This window comes from Macaca mulatta, chromosome 1, assembly GCF_049350105.2.
Source record: "Macaca mulatta isolate MMU2019108-1 chromosome 1, T2T-MMU8v2.0, whole genome shotgun sequence".
Taxonomy (NCBI): Eukaryota; Metazoa; Chordata; class Mammalia; order Primates; family Cercopithecidae; genus Macaca; species Macaca mulatta.
The window spans coordinates 201,395,652-201,412,889 of NC_133406.1; the positions used below are offsets into that span (position 1 = coordinate 201,395,652).

A 17,238-nucleotide genomic window follows, 5' to 3' on the forward strand; every position below is an offset into this window, starting at 1 on the left:
TTTTCCAGCTGGGACAGCTGAGACTTGTGAAGAATCCATTCAGCAGGAGACAGCCCTTTACAGTGATGGTTTGGTGCAGTGACCTGACATGACTCCCTGTGGAACTCATTTTATTCCTAGTAAACCAGCAACTCTAACAATAAACGGCCCTTCAAAGAAACTCATCATACTTCCTAGAAGCTCACAGCTTATCAGCGAGCTTGAAAGTGCCCAGAATATTTTTCTGAAGCTCCAGAACTAGCCTAAGGCTGAGACCATTTACCATTCATTTCTAGGCACAGTGAGGATCAGTCCTGTTCTGCAAGTCTGTGCTTATCTCAACCACGTTGACTAATCAAATACTCAACGATCAATACATACAAGTTCTGTACAGGGTACATTCTAGTTTTTCTGGAAACATATTCCTTCTTTCTTATACAAATGATAAATCTTAGTTGTGAATGCTACATGCTGATATTGTATGTAAAGAATTTTAGTATCCAAATCCAACTGCTCAGTCCTTTTCTTTGGTTACAGATATATTTGTTGCTTTTTTTTTTTTTTGAGATGGAGTTTCGCTCTGTCACCCAGGCTGGAGTGCAGTGGTGTGATGTTGGCTCACTGCAACCTCCGCCTCCTGGGTTCAAGCGATTCTCCTGCCTCAGCCTCCTGAGTAGCTGGGATTACAGGTGCATGCCACCACGCCCGGCTAAGACGGGGTTTTGCCATGTTGGCCAGGATGGTCTCGATCTCCTGACCTCGAGATCCATCTGCCTTGGCCTCCCAAAATGCTGGGATTACAGGCGTAAGTCACTGCGCCCACCCCGTTTGTTGCTTTAAAATCTCACCTTGCTATCAAATTTCCAGACAGATTTATGTAAAATCTATCAGTCCTTTCTTGATGATTTTACTACCTTCCATTCAATTTTACTATCTTCACTGGGGCATGAGGCTCCTTTAAGATGATGCAGTGGCTGCAAGCCTGGAATTTTGCTTGTGACACTGATATTTAAAATACTAACTGGTAATACTTTAAAAGAGAGCTGGAAAAGGTTCAACATGAAGCAAACTTAAAGGCCTTAAAGGCTCCTTCACCTTCTCCCCATCCAGTTGCTATGGTGGGGGTGGAGAGGATTATTACAGAGCATTGGAATTCTTTGTGGGGTGGGGAGGTGGGGGTGGTCACATAAGGGTTATAAATATCAGCAGCCAAACTCTTGGTTGGCTGTGGAGAACAACTGAGAGACTGTAGTCTCCCCTTAAAGGCACAGAACAAGGAAGCTCCCTGAAATATGTCCACAAAGGAAATTCCTCTTCTCTTTGGCAATGCATCATCAACCAAACACCTGCATCAACAACTGACAACTGTATGCAAATTCCAGCCAGGGAAAGTGACCAGGAGATATTAAAGCCAGACAGAGATTAAGACCAGCAAAAATAAAGAATCCAGGGCCTGGCTTAAAGGAAAGCTGACTTAGAAATAGTTGTTGCCACTATACACAGTCATAATCAGATTATCAGAAGGCTGCTTGTTACATAAATATTTAACTAGTAACCTATTCCACCTGAATTCTAAGTTTCCCATGTATAGGTGGCAATTTCTTCCAGGGCTATAGTTATCAACAGAGGGTAATCCTGCCTTCCAAGGAGACATTTTTAGTTGTACAACTGGGAAGTTACTAGGTCAGAAATGCTGCTAAAAAGCCTACAATGCACAGGACAGCTTCTCACAACAAAGAATTATCCAGTCCAAAATGTTGATAGTGGTGGGCAGAGGTGGTAGCATGAGTGGCTGCCTCTTTCCTCCCTACCCACCACCCAAAAATGTCAACAGTGCTGAAATTGAGAAATCCATTTTAGGATATTGTCTTTATTTCCTTGGACCCTAGTTCCTATTTGGAGTAGTTTTGTTTAAGGAAGAAAGCAAAAAACCAAGACAGGCCAAGGAAGGGTTAGTACAAGGTAGGGGTTGGCAGGGATAGAGGATTCCCACTCATCTTAGTAAAGCTGGGGAAACCTAAACCTCCAGGTGACAGACAGGTCATACCGAGTGTGATTTCCTGTCTCTCCAAGGGCAGGTAGATAATGCTAACCTCATTTGCTCTACCCTCTACTGACTCACTCTCAGGCTGGTGTACTAACTGCCAAAAACGTAGATGAGCTGATACTGTCTTTGCAATCGTTTGAAAGAAAGGAGTAAACTGGTAGTCTTTCAACTCCATGCTGCGCCCTGTCTTCCAGGGCCTTTTCTTTTTCTTTTTCTTTTTTTTTTTTTGGAGACAGAGTCTCTTTCTGTCACCCAGGCTGGAGTACAGTGGCGTGATCTCGGCTCATTGCAACCTCTGCTTCCTGGGTTCAAGCCATTCTCCTGCCTCAGCCTCCCTGAATAGCTGGGACTACAGGCATGTGCCACCATGCCCGGCTAATTTTTGTATTTTTAATAGAGACAGGGTTTCACCATGTTGACCAGGCTGGTCTCAAACTCCTGACCTCAGGTGATGCACCCACCTCAGCCTTCCAAAGGGCTGGGATTACAGGCGTGAGCCACTGTGCCTGGCCTTTTCCAGGACTTTTCTCATGTGCACATGAAGATGCCTAAGCTTGCTTTCTATGCGGCAAAAAAATAAATAAATAAAATAAATAAATCAATAAATCAAAAGAAGGCGTTTACAAGACTTTCTTATTCTGTTTTCATAGTAGGAAAGCTAGGTCCCCCAGTAGAAACTTCAAGTACACTGAGACCCTGATCCTGGGCTCTGCTCAACCTGAATTAGTAATGAAAATAATCCTAAGGAAGCCTGATGCTGTACCTATTACAACCCAACAGCCCAGCCTCAAAGACAAGAAAGGAAAAGAGCAACTGGTTTGGGTGCTTTATATGCACCACTGGGCGAAGTGAACCACTATGAGAAACTCACAGACCCTAAAGCGGTCTGTGAGTCAGTTTCCCATTTTCCTTCCTTCTTCCCTCCCTCCCTCCCTCCCTTCCTCCCTCCCTGCCTTCCTTCCTTCCTTCCTCCCTCCCTTCCTTCCTCCCTCCCTTTCTTCTTTTCTTCTTCTTCCTCTTCCTCTCCTTCTCCTCCTCCTCCTCCTCTTCCTCCTCCTTCTTCTTCTCCTCTTCCTTCTTTCTTTCCTGCCTCCCTCCCTTCCTTCCTTCTCCTCCTTCCCCTTCCCTCCCCCTCCCTTCTCCCTTCCCCTTCCCCTTCCCTTCCCTTCCTTGCTTGAGAGAGGGTCTCACTCTGTTACCCACACTGGACTACAGTGGCATGAACGCAGCCCACTGCAGCCTCAATGTCCTAGGATCAAGTGATCCTCCTGCCTCAGCCTCCTGTGTAAGCTGGGACCACAAGCATGTGCCACCATGCCTGGCTAATTTATTTATTTTTTGTAGAAGGGCCTCACTTTGTTGCCCAGGCTGGTCTCGAACTCCTGGGCTCAAGTGATCTGCCCACACTGGCCTCCCAGAACGCTATGATTACAGGCGTGAGCTACTGTGCCTGGCCCCACTGTTCATTCTTATCACTGAGAGGTAGAATGCCAAGTCTGAAGCATGACCCGAATACACAGCAATATAAATACATATGAAAAATGAGTGAATGAAAGTGCATCCAGGTTTCTTGATAATGCTCACCAGTATGATGCCCAAACCATCAAATACTTTCTGAGCGAGAAGTCACATGGTTTTTGGGGGGAGCAGGGGGCAAAGCAGGGGTTGGTTTAAGATTCAGAATGATCTCAATTCAAGTAAAACCTACATAGGGAATTTCAAAATAAGGAAAGTCTCTTGTTATCATCAGAGACTTAATAGATTTTTTTTTTTTAACCATTCCCAGGAAGGTCACTCTAGGGGAATTCTTTGGCTGAAGTTCCAGTGATAAAAAGGTCCTTCCTTTCTTGTTAGCCTCCTGTTAGACACATACAATTCCTTTTCCTCAATAACCAGAGACTCCCTTGTTCAGGAAAACGGAATTTCCTGAAGAGATTAGCCAAAGTCTTTTCTTTCCAGCTTTCTGAAAACAAGCTCAATTCTCTCATTAGTGATTTCTAGAATGGCTTCTTCCTTTCTACTTCCAACAGAGAGCTGAACCTGGTAAAGATCCTAACTCAGGAAGCCTAAGGTCTCTGTCTGGTTTGAGTGGAAAAGAACTCTCTTCTACTCCCATGTGACAGAATCTGGTCAGCCAGCGAGGACCTACTAATCATTCAGAAGCAACTGAGGGAAAGCCTTTCCTAGGAATAATGTATTTTAGTTTTCCACTTTCATTTAAGGAAGAAATAATTTTCCCCACAGACTGCAGATCCACGGATCTATCAGCACGATTGTACAGTCCCAAGTAAGACTAGGGGTTCTTCACAGGCCTAACTTATCTGTCTATTCTGACTATCTCCCATGAAGTGAGCTGGGTCAAAGCAGAGTTTCCATCTCCCAGATTCATATCCTCTTCTCTTATGCAGATTCTGTACTAAGAGTATGATTCCATTAAAAAAAGAAAAAAGTTGAAAACTTACAGTTAATGCTGTTTTTAAAAATATTTATCTTCATCTTTGTTTTTTCCTTATTAAAAATAATTTGAATCTGAAAACAGAGTCATACTTTATAAATCTGGTCTGCTGCTGGAGTAAGGAAAGATTAATCTGTGGCTGGACTATAACACATTAACCCAGGAACTCAACACTTACATCATGAAAATGACTCAGTCCTCAGAATGGGTCCAAAAAGACCTTCCCTTTATGCGGCCTCCCGGGGACTATGGAACTGACCCACAGAATTTTTCTCCTCTTATTGTTTTCACTTCCGATGAGCTCAGCATGAGTTCAGCCAAGAATATGCTCCTCCCCTCCTGACCAAAGACTTTTGCTGGGAGAAGGCAAAAACTCTTTCCAAAGCTTTTGACTTCCCTACAAGGTGGACAGGTAGAACAGGGCTTTTGATTTGCATCCCCAACTTGAGGGGGGATACTGATCATTTTATGGTAACTACTTATTGACTTGACAATGGACTACACACGGGACACTCCACCACCCTTCTCCCTTCTCCCACTCTTCTTCCAGGCTTGTCTTGTCAACACCAGTCCACTGTTGATGAACACACTCTGCAAGAGCCCAGCCGATCAGTGTCCAGTCCCAGCCTTCACATCCAGAGTATCTGAGGTGGAAGGCTTATTTTTAGAAATCAGTGAAACGAATTTGGCTATGACAAGCAACTAAGTGCTATTGAACTCTGAGCACTATTAGGCAACATACTAGGATACAAATAAAACAAAGTAATGCCCAGTAATTTTTTGAAATCTTCCAGCAACATCAAAAGTCAGAATGTCTCTAGAAATCAAGGATTAAATGAAAAGGAAAAGATGACTTGTCCTCAAATCCAAACACTAATATGCCTGCATGTGGACTCTTTTGCATATTTTAGCTCATATCTAATGCAATTTTAACAGGCCTGTTTATCTCATTTTCTAGCTCAATGAAGATTAGAAGGGAGGAATAGACTACACAGACCAAATGACAGCAGTGACGAGTGATAGCCGTGAGAAATAATACCCAATATCATGGCGGTGGGCAGAAATCCTGAAATTACCTCCTCCTCTCCACACACACATGCACAGCCAATCCAACCAGTACAATACTATAGAGGCCCTAAACAATAACTTCAATATAGAAATCAAAGTGCACAGTAATTTGGGAATACTTAATACAAAGCAGCCCCAAATGTCTCTCACATCTTTCAGAATATCAATATCACCATAGTATAGAACAGTACAGCCATTTAAATAATGTTAACCTGTACTCATTAGAAAAAACTTATGCATAATACATATTTAGAAAATCAGGCAAACTGAGTTTAAAATAATTCCTATATAAACCAGAACCTGGTTAGATAAAACTATTTTGGAGCCTAAAAGGATAAGTTTCAGTTTTCTAAAAACTTCATTTAGTTGGTTAGATGGTTAATTCTAAATAGCCTGGATCCAAGTAAACTGGATAACTGAAGCATACCTGTAGAAGAAAGTCTCTGCTTTTGAGACACTTATAACAAAAGAGGAAAGAAAAATGTGCAACAGGGAAAGCCACACTACTACTAGAAAGGGAGTTTCTAAGAGGAACGCACTGCTTCACGGGTTTAAGTTTTCTCTACCTACCCTTTCCTTATCTGGGTGCCTCAAGAAACCCAAATACGATGACTCCTCTTGCTCAAAATTGTACTATCTCCAAACATGGTAAGAAGGCCTTCAGCCAATGTCACACTTTAGTGCTGAATTTCCTCCAAGCTCCTAGAGGGGCCCTTCTGAAACAGCCACGTTTTTGCACTTGGATCCTGTCTACAAAACTGTGATCTCTCTAGGACCATGTGGCTCTGAGCTGGTGTCAACATTACCTCTGCATTCATGTTTTTAAGACAACGCTGGCAAGCAAGGTCTCTGAGATCACAATTTTACTTTAATGGTGGGAGTATTAACTGTGTAAGTAGGAATAGTTAACTAGTGATGGAAACAAAGTGCTGGAAGTATCCTTTCCAAATCTGTTCCATGTACAGTGGCAGAGTGAGAGACTTTTAGGTATTTACAACAAAGAAAACTCTAGGGGCAAAAGGTTCATATAGTGAGAGCCAAGATCCAACAGATGTGCTCCTAACCCAGTAAATCCACACTTTTGGGTCATATAATCATCTGTTACTTTAATTTATACTCACACAATCTCAGGACTGGAAATTTTGGCTCAGGCAAAGAATTAAAGTATTTTTGCAATTAAGGCAGTACTTCTCAACCACTCCTATAGGCAAAGAACTTGTACTCTTGAGGAGTCTGGGATGTATTATTAAGCTGCTTACTATATAAATGGGAGATTTATTTGAAGTGTCATGTTTTATTTTAATAATTAATGATAATTTTATGTTTTATTCCATAATATATCAAATATACATCAATATCCTCCCCTAAAATCTGTGTAAAAATAACACTTTAGGAAGATGAGACTATGTTTAACTTAGGGCTTTTCATACCTCAATTTGAAAAACAGGGGGCTGAGTGCGGTGACTAATGCCTGTAATCCCAGCACTTTGGGAGGCTGGGGCAGGTGGATCACTTGAGGTTACGAGTTTGAGACCAGCCTGGCCAACATGGTGAAACCCCATCTCTACTAAAAATATAAAAATTAACCAGGTGTGGTGGTGAGCACCTGTAACCCCAGCTACTCGGGAGGCTGAGGCAGGAGGATCACTTGAACCTGGGAGGTGGAGGTTTCAGTGAGACCAGATTGCCCCACCGCATTCCAACCTGGGCAACAGAGCAAGACTCTCTCCAAAAAAAAAGAAAAGAAAAGAAAAGAAAAGAATAACAGAGACCTGAAGATACATTCACTGCTATTACAAAATCTGGTAATCTGAAATCTCAAGAAACCCTAAGAGGAAATTCTTAGAGTAAGAGATAAGACTTGGACATTTCTTTCTATATCCTTAATTGGTTATAAAGACTGAAATAAACTACAATAGAAAAATGCTCTGGCTGGGCTTGGTGGCCCATGCCTGTAATCCCAACACTTTGGTAGGCTGAGGTGGGCAGATTGCCTGAGCTCAGGAGTTCTGAGACCAGCCTGGGAGACATGGCAAAACCTCGTCTCTACAAAAAATACAAAAAATTAGCCGGGTATGGTGGCGCCTGTGGTACCAGCTACTTGGGAGGCTGAAGTGGGAGGATTGCTTGAGCCTATGAGGTCGAGTCTGCAGTGAGCCAAGATCGCACCACTGCACTCCAAGCCTGGGTGAGAGAGGGAGACCCTCTCTCAGAAAAAAAAAAGAAAAAAAGAAAAATGCTCAAACCAGTTTGCTCAGAAGTCCAAGAGACTATTTAGTCTTCAGACAGTGTGCTTTCATGGTGATGGAAGTGACAATAATAGAACTAGGGACAGAAGTTAAAATGTATACTCTAATGGTTTCCAAGTTACAAGCAAATAAATACATGTAAAAGAAAAAGAAAAACAAGGTTAAGACTTACTTTAAAATCTGCTAATTGTTGGTTAATGATTTCCACTTCGGTCCCCACTACCCACTGGAGGGCCTCTGCCTCCTCTGCTGCTGTGGTCGCGTCATTGAGTCCTTTCAATTTCCTGTAGAAGTCCTCTACACGGCCTAGTGTGAGTTCCAGCTGTTCCTGACGAGCTTTCCCCCTCTCTGTCAGTTTGCCACACTGTTTGTTCAGGGCTTCTAGCTCCCTTTTGAGACCTAACAAGTCCAGAGTCCCCTCTTCTTCTAGCATATGTCGACACTCCGCTTCAGAGGCCTCTATGTCTAATTTGACGACCTGAATTTTGTTAAGGAATAGTCGCACATCCTCGATTTGGGACTGGAGGCTATCAGTGTCTCTGCCAACAGCACCCATGCCATCTAGCTCATCATCCAGGTCTGCCAATTGAGAAAACATCTCTCGTACCCGGCAGTGAAACTGGCCAATCCCCTCCAGCTTGTTTTCCATCATCACACAACCACTGTTCACTCTTTGCTTAACTTCGAGGAACTCTTGCTGGGTGACCTCAGCTTGATGGAGAAGTTGGGAAGCATCAGATCCATCTGGGGCATCTTCTACCAGCCCCTGAGTAAAGTTCCTCAGATAGTCTACCTGAGGCTCTAGGGCCTGCAGCACTTCCTGTTGAGCTCTTAGCTTCTCCAGGTTCTTGTTGCTACAGGCTTGAGAACCCAGAGCATCAAAGATCTCAAGTTGGTGTTTGGCTCCTTCAACCTTCTTTTCAATATTCTTAAAGCTTTCCTGGAACTCCTTGAGCCTCTGAGTCATTTCTTCGAGTGACCCTGTTTTGGCCTGCAGCTCTTCTGTGATAGCATCCATGTTCTGGTTGATCCCAGCCTTCTCATCCCGGATTCCATCCTCATCTGCTTCTGAAGAATTGATCAGAATGTCAGCAGCACTATTCAATATTTCCAGCAGGGAGCGGCGCTTCTCCACCTCACTCAGCATAGCCTTTGATCTCAGGAGACTGGACTCTAGCTGCACTGGATCCAGAGTGACTCGCAACTCAGACATCTTAGCTTTACAATCTTCTATCCATGGCACAAGGTCTTCCACATGCCACTGATATTTCTGAGCTTTCTGCATACAATCCTTGAGCCTGGATTGTCTGTCTGCAGTTTTTTTACTAAGCTCTTCCCAATGGTTTTTGAGCTCAACCAACTGGTTTTGTAGAGTCCTTTTCTCTTCTCCAGGAGGTACAGAAAGAAGTAGAGACTCCCCTTCAGCCACAATCACCTCATAGGAGCCACTGTGTTGATTAAGACTTTTCTGAAACTCTTCATTCTCCTGTAGCTGAGAATGTAACCGCTCCAATTTTGCAGAAATGGGGCAGTTTTTTGCTTGCTGGCTTTGTTTATCATCCAACCAGGTCCTCAGCTCATCAAACATTTGCTGGAACTGCTGGGTGCTGGCAAGAGCTGCCTGGAGTCTGTTCATGCGATCGGCTGAAATGAGAAAATAAAATTGAAATTAATAATGCCTGAACCCTGGCATTTAAAATGTTTGCTGAGAATATATCGTCTAATCTTAGGGGAAGGGAACTAATGTTACTTGAGGGCCTACCAAAAAGAGGCATATAATTAGGCTCCTTCATATACACTATCTTATTTAATCCTCATAGCAACCTTGTAAGGTGATCTAAGTAACAGAAGTAAACTTTGACTTCTAGCTGGTAAACGTGAAAGTCATAAACATTTTCAGAAAGATAAATAATAAATGAATGACACAATTTTTCTTCTACCAAGTTATAATAAGTCCAGAAGAGGATGGGTGCGGTGGCTCATGCCTGTAATCCCAGCACTTGGGGAGGCTGAGGTGGGAGGATCAGTTGAGCCCAGGAGTTCAAGACTAGCTTGGGCAACAAAGCAAGACCTCGTCTCTACTAAAAATAAAAATAATCGCCGGGTGCGGTGGTTTAAGCCTGTAATCCCAGCACTTTGGGAGGCCGAGGTGGGCGGTTCACAAGGTCAAGAGTTCGAGACCAGCCTGGCCAACATGGTGAAACACCGTCTCTACTAAAAATACAAAAATTAGCCAGGCATGGTGGCACGTGCTTGTAGTCCCAGCTACTTGGGAGGCTGAGGCAAGAGGACTGCTTGAATTGAGGAGGTGGAGGTTGCAGTGATCCAAGATCATGCCACTGCACTCTAGCTAGGGTGACAGAGTGAAACTCTGTCTCAAAAAAAAAAAAAAAAAAAAAAAAAAAAACAGCTGGGCATGGTGGCATGTGCCTATAGTCCCAGTTACTTGGGAGACTGAAGTGGGAGGATCACTTGAGCCCAGGAGACTGAGGCTGCAGTGAGCCATGATCACACTACTGTACTCCAGCCTGGGTGACAGAGTGAGAACCTGTGTGTGTGGTGTGCATAATATTTAAAAAAAAAAAAAGGTTGGGTATCAATGCGAGTATATGTGGAACTCCACTTAGTACATCTATGGGGATGAATCTCTACTTGCTGGTTGAAATTTTATTAGAGCTTTTATCTTTAGGACTATGCTATGTAAACCTTCACATTTTGTAAGTGCTCACTGTGTAACAACCACAGCAGTTCTCATTGCAACTAGCAGAAGGAATTGGATTAACACCATTCTGAGCCTAAAAATTACGTAAGGGAATCCTAGATTCTTGGGACTACTCCTAACCCATTCCTTCTTTCTGCTTGCCTCTAATAATGGCAGAAGTATGTTCTTCACTCCAACTTACCTGCAAGGTCTTCTAAACCTTGGAGAGGCAGGGCAACTGTCTCCAAACGCTTCTTCAGTTCATCCTTGAGGTATTGCTCACCAATGAGCACTGAGAGTTCATCGCACAGTGTCTGAGCCTCCTTAACCTCATGGTCTAACTGCTCCAAGTCAGATCGAATTTCACTGGTCTCTTCCAATTGCTGCTTTACAGCCTCTGGTTGGGTGCTGATAGCTGACTGGCCACTCAGTCGTTGTCCAACTGCCCTCACTTTCTCTGATAAGTCCTGGAGCAGTTCCTGGTACTGGGTGCTCTTAACAATAGCTTGGTCAATTTGGGTGGAACGGGAGTTGAGTTTGTCAGTCAGCTCAACCCATTTCTGATTGATGCTCTGGAGTTCTTTCTGTACTTGGCTGGTGGATAGAGAGACATCTCCAGGGCCTGTTAGGATGCCCTGAGCTGCCTCATTCAGTTGTTCATGCTGTTGCCTGCGTGCTTCAAATTCCTTTAGCATAAACTGAAACAGAAATGACACCAAGATGTTTAGACAGGAAAAAAACAGATCTATCTAAAAGCAGTGTCAGGCCAGGCACAGTGGCTCGCGTCTGAAATCGCAGTACTTTGGGAGGCCGAGGTGGGAGGATCACTTGAGGTCAGGAGTCCAAGACTAGTCTGGCCAATGTGGCGAAACCCCGTCTCTACTAAAAATACAAAAATTAGCGGGGCGTGATGGTGAACACCTGTAGTCCCAGCTACTTGGGAGGCTGAGGCATGAGAATTGCTTGAACCCAGGAGGCTGAGGCTGCAATGAGCTGAGACAGCACCACTGCACTCCAGCCTGGGCAACATAGTGAGACCTTGTCTCCAAAAAAGAAAAAGCAGTGTCAAAACAAAAACTGATGTTGGATTGTGCCAAATAGTGCCAACTACTTTAAAAAATAAACCAGAAAACTAAAGGACCGGGCTAGTAGGCTGAGGCAGTATCACTTAACAATTGCTTAATAAAAACTTATTTTGAAAGGCTCAGTGATTGTTCCTATTTTATTTCTTTTCCTTATTTGTCCCATTCTGTTTCAATGTCAGTTACTAAGGCCAGACATGGCTGAGAAATTAAAGTTGGCATTCATGTGCCTTGCCATGCAATACCCAAGCCTCTAAATAGGGAGTTCAGAACACTGGATCCCAGAGCCAGCTGTATTACTAGCTGGGCTTGCCATGTCAACTCTCAGTGTCTGTTTTTCTTAGTTTCTTTCTTAGAATTCGAAGAGCATATACAATCTGTATTTTATAATATAGCATAATTAGACAAAGAGCTTCTTTAAGGCAATGACTACAACTTTTTATTTCTTTTCTATCCCTTGCTGCTGTCATCAAAAAAGTTAAGATTACAGGATCTGGAGTCAGACTGTCTGTGTTCAAATCCTGGTTCTGTCACCTACTAGCTGTATGACCTTAGGCAAGATTTAATAAGTTCTCAAACCCCAGCTTCCTCATCTGTAAAATGAGGACAGTAGAGTACTTATTTTGGCTGTTATAAGGATTAAATTAGATAATTTATAGAAAGTAATCAGTATTTATACTGCACAAAACTAGGACAGTAGAGTACTTATTTTGGCTGTTGTAAGGATTAAATGAGATAATTTATAGAAAGTACTCAGTATTTACACTGCACAAAAATAAATAAGACACAGCCTCACAAAATGACAAATGTATAAACAATGAACTATAATAAAATGTAACAAAAGTAAAAATGATTAAACAGTGATGTGAACATGCAACACAGAACTGTGAAAGCATGGAATAGGGTGATTAATTCCGTTGGGGATGACAAATGGCAGAAGACAGAAATCAGGAAAGGCTCCCCAGATGTGACAATAAAGAATGAGTAGTTCTCCAAGCAGAGTAGAAATTAAGGCTGGTGAAAGGCACTTCAGGGGAGGGTCTAGGATTAGCAGACATACACAGATCAAAACCATTTTCATAATACTAAGATGTTAGTTGCCTTTTAAAATTTTTGTGCTGTCACAAATGTTCAATGATGTTTTCCAGAGGCTACGTGGTGCTTGATATTGTAACAGATATGCAGAAGCAGATATAAGAATAGCCTATTAAGCCAGAAATTAAGATTTGCAAAGATATAAAACAATGTCCCCCCTCCTTTTTTTTTTTTTTTTTTTTTTTGAGACAGAGTCTCGCTCTGTCGCCCAGGCTGGAGTGCAGTGGTGCGATCTCGGCTCACCGCCAGCTCTGCCTCCCGAGTTCACGCCATTCTCCTGCCTCAGCCTCCCCAGCAGCTGGGACTACAGGTGCCCACCACCACACCCGGCTAACTTTTTGTATTTTTAATAGAGACAGGGTTTCACTGTGCTAGCCAGGATGCTCTTGATCTCCTGATCTCATGATCCGCCTGCCTCGGCCTCCCAAAGTGCTGGGATTACAGGCATAAGCCACCACGCCCGGCCAATGCCACTCTTATCATTAAACTTTTATGTTTCAGAAAACGCTATTTTTTCATTAAAAATATGTTATTTAGGTTAATGTGATGGTTTTACCATTGCTATTTAAAAATTTTAAATATATACTTTTAAAATTCCTCAGTATTTTAGTACAATAATGTTAACAGATAAACACAAGCTCTGGGGGATCCTCAGTAATTTTTCAGAGAATAAAAGGGGTTCTTGAAACCAAAAAGTTTAAAAACCCTGGATTAGAAAAATATTTGTAATTAGACTAAATAGGACTCAATAATTACCTGGATGCAGGAACTGAAAGAAACAGTTCCTTCAAAAAGCACTCTTAGGTCTTAACTTAAGGAACCTGGTAGGTTGAGAAGACATGGACCAGGCTGTGGGAGAATGTAAAAGAAGGAAAAGCCTCTAGGCAGGATTTCATTGGAAATGACATAATTTTGACCAACCGAAATTTCTTTCTTTTCTTTTTTTTTTTTCTGTTTTGAAGCAGTTTTTGCTCTGTTGCCCAGGTTGGAGTGCAGTGGCACCATCTCTGCTTGTGGCAACCTTTGTGCTATGGGTTCAAGCAATTCTCCTGCCTTAGCCTCCTGAGTAGCTGGGACTACAGGCGCCCACCACCACGCCCAGCTAATTTTTGTATTTTTAGTAGAGGCGAGGTTTCACCATGTTGGCCAGGCTGGTCTTGAACTCCTGACCTCAGGTGATCCACCCACCTTGGCTTCCCAAAGTGCTAGGATTATAGGCGTGAACAACCGCACCCAGCCTGACCAACCTAAATTTCTACGATGTTAGGCACTTAAATCAATTTTTTTGAGGTTTGATCACAGAAAATCCTATGTAAAGCCAGCAGATATAAGATATTAAGTAATGTGGATCCTATCACAGGGGATTACAAGTGAAAAAAAATTTTTTTTTTTGAGACGGTGTCACACTATTGTCCAGGCAGGAGCGCAGTGGCACAATCTAGTCTCACTGCAACCTCTGGCTCCTGGGTTCAAGAGATTCTCCTGCCTCAGCCTCCCGAGTATCTGGGATTATAGGCACGTGCCACCACGTCCGGCTAATTTTTTGTATTTTTAGTAGAGATGGTGTTTCACCATGTTAGCCAGGATGGTCTCGATCTCTTGACCTTGTGACCCGCCCACCTTGACCTCCCAAAGTGCTGGGATTACAGGTGTAAGCCACCACGCCTGGCCACAAGTAAAATATAATTCCATAATTTAGACAGAAAAACTGCCCATTCTCATATCTACTCATCTTACTGTCTCTGTTAATAATAAGAGTTTTTGACTGTTTACTATTTTACAGGCACCATGATTAACACTTTATAAATACCTCATTTAAACTGAGACTCTGAGAGATTAAATGACTTGTCTACGATCATATGAAATCTACTTACTGGGAGAAACATTCAAACCCAGTTTCATGTGATTCCAATTTCTTTGTTGCTATATTGCTCACCTGGACCTGTTGCTTCTGTGCATTCAACATGTTGGGGTCAATAGACAGGGGCCCCAGCACTCCCATCATCAGTTCTTTCTCCATCATCCATGGCCGGAGCTGGGATTCTGCAGCCTGGAAGCTGGCCAGATGACCTGCAGATTCCTCTAGCTGCCTTTGCCGAGCCACAGTCACCTCAGTGGCCCTTTCCCATCGGGAATCTGTAGAGAGGAAATGAGGGAATGTATTGCTTTACTCTCATCAACAACTGGCCTGATCCCCAAGTTATGTTCCTAATATACTGCAGGAAATGACCCCAGAAGTGTTATTTATTTATTTACTTATTTGAGACAGCGTCTCACTCTATCACCCAGGATAAAGTGGTGGCCCGATCATGGCTCACTGAAGCCTTAACCTCCTGGGCCCAAGTGATCCTCCCACCTCAGCCTCCCAAGTAGCTGGGACTATAGGCATGCGCCACCATGCCCAGGTAATTTTTTATTTTTTGTAGAGACGGGATCTCCCTATGTTGCCCAGGCTGTTCTTGAACTCCTCAAGTGGGAAGATCACTTGAGCCCAAGAGTTCAAGGCCAGCTTGGACAACAAAGCAAGACCCTATCTCTGCAAAAAAAATTCAGAAATTGGCTAGTTGTGGTAGCACATGCCTGTGGTCCCAGCTACTCAAGAGGCTGAAGCAGGAAGATTGCTTGAGCCAGGGAAGTCAAGGCTGTAGTGAGCTATATCGTGCCACTACACTCTAGCCTGGGTGACAGAACAAGACCCTGTCTCAAAAAAAAAAAAAAAAAAAAAAAAGGCCACGCAGGGGGCTCACACCTGTAATCCCAGCACTTTGGGAGGCCGAGGTGGGCGGATCACTTGAGGTCGGGAGTTCGAGACCAGCCTGACCAACATGGAGAAATCCCCTCTCTACTAAAAATACAAAATTAGCTGGGCATGGTGGCGCATGCCTGTAATCCCAGCTACTCGGGAGGCTGAGGCAGGAGAATCACTTGAACCCGGGAGGCGGAGGTTACAGTGAGCCAAGATCATACCATTGCACTCTACCGTGGGCAACAAGAGCAAAACTCCATCTCAAAAAAAAAAATTAAATTAAATTAAAAAAAATTCATCTACGCTGTTTACAGTTCAATATTATGAGCACATAATTTATCTAAACCCTTTATTGAATATTTTTATTATTTCCATCTTTCATTTTTATCATCAATATTCTTTAGTTCTTTAGTTATGCTTTTTTGGAGACAAGGTCCCCTTCTGTTGCCCAGGTTGGAGTTTAGTGGCACAATCATAGCTTACTACAGCCTTGAACTCCCGGGCTCAAGCAATCGTCTCACCTCAGCCTCCCCAGTAGCTAGGACTCCAGGCTCACGCCACCACACCTGGCTAATTTGTTTTTCCTTACTTTTTGTAGAGATAGGATCTTGCTATGTTGCCCAGACTGGTTTGAACCCCTAGATTCAAGCAATCCTCCTGTCTCAGATTCCCAAAGTGCTGAGATTACAGGTGTGAGCCACTGTTCCTGGCCTCTCTTTGGTTCCTGATTACAGCAGATTATTAGTTTGACTTGCCCAAGAAAGCCAAACTTCTGACTCTTTGAGTGGAATTTCTAATTTTCTTCCCAATTCAGGCTCATGCTCTGGCTCTATCTGGGCCCTAATTGCTTATTTATAAAAATTAACTAAAAATAATTCCTGTTGTATAGGATGTGCTGAAATTCTCTACTTGCTTTGAAGATGAGTAACTTAGCAAACTTGCAACACTCCTGTGAAAACTTACTGAGTTCTTCTTCAATTTTCTTCCAATTTTCAGCTTCCTGTGAGTTGGGATATGTCACCAGTAATCCGGCCAGGGCTTCCTTTACTTTTTGAATTTTTGGAGAATTCTGTTCCAATTCAGCCAGGAAGGCCTAGGAGAAAGAATGCCATGCATGCCCTGAGATTCTGGACAGGAAACGAAGCTGTGTGTGTGGTAGAAATGATTGGAAAACTGGGCGGTTATTATAGGTTCTACTAGGATCCTATCAATGACTTGTTTAGTGATGTTAAGATACTTAACCCTTCTATTTCAATTTTTATTTTAAACTGAAAATCTAAATGGCAGGATCTGAGTTTCTTTTATGTATAACACATCAGTAGAACTCAATAGTTCTACTATTGAGAATTATAGTAGAAGGAATTATTAATCCCAATAAACGAAAAATACCAAGATATGATGATAACACATCTTGAAGGAGATGAGATGCTATGCTCAATGGGAATATTAAAAGTTTTGGTGAAAATTTCCTACAGGATTTTCTACGGTCTTATATCTTCTGACATTTTTCCTAGTCTCACATGTGAATCTTAAGAATGAACTGTAATCAGTTATTTAGATCCTTCCAAGAACTGGAAAGGTACTTTGATAAGAATGGTTTGTCTTGCTTACAGCATCATATAGAAAATGAGATCCCATTCTCAATGAGCTAATGATTCTGGGGAGGGCTATTCTTTTTCTGCAAACATATCTGGTTTTGTTTCTGAATCTAACTTATAACAATTTCTAATTTCATAAGAAAATTCTCTAGGAGAGTTAAGGCATATTAATCATTTAGAAAGTCAAACACACTGCCCATCACAGCCTGGATTGTTGC

General features: G+C 42.7%; 1 protein-coding gene across 8 annotated transcripts in view; it reads right to left on the reverse strand.

The window, feature by feature from the left end:
* The window catches only part of MACF1 (microtubule actin crosslinking factor 1), a 384,222-nt gene that overhangs the window by 92,160 nt on the left and 274,824 nt on the right, over window positions 1–17,238 (reverse strand). For all 8 annotated transcript variants that reach the window (XM_077962816.1, XM_077962815.1, XM_077962806.1 and 5 more), the window contains 4 exons: window positions 16,386–16,515; window positions 14,613–14,812; window positions 10,702–11,197; window positions 7,971–9,442 (listed from right to left, as the gene is read on the reverse strand). In XM_077962816.1, coding sequence (XP_077818942.1) covers window positions 7,971–9,442; window positions 10,702–11,197; window positions 14,613–14,812; window positions 16,386–16,515 — 2,298 coding nt within the window. The remainder of the gene's footprint in view (window positions 1–7,970; window positions 9,443–10,701; window positions 11,198–14,612; window positions 14,813–16,385; window positions 16,516–17,238) is intronic.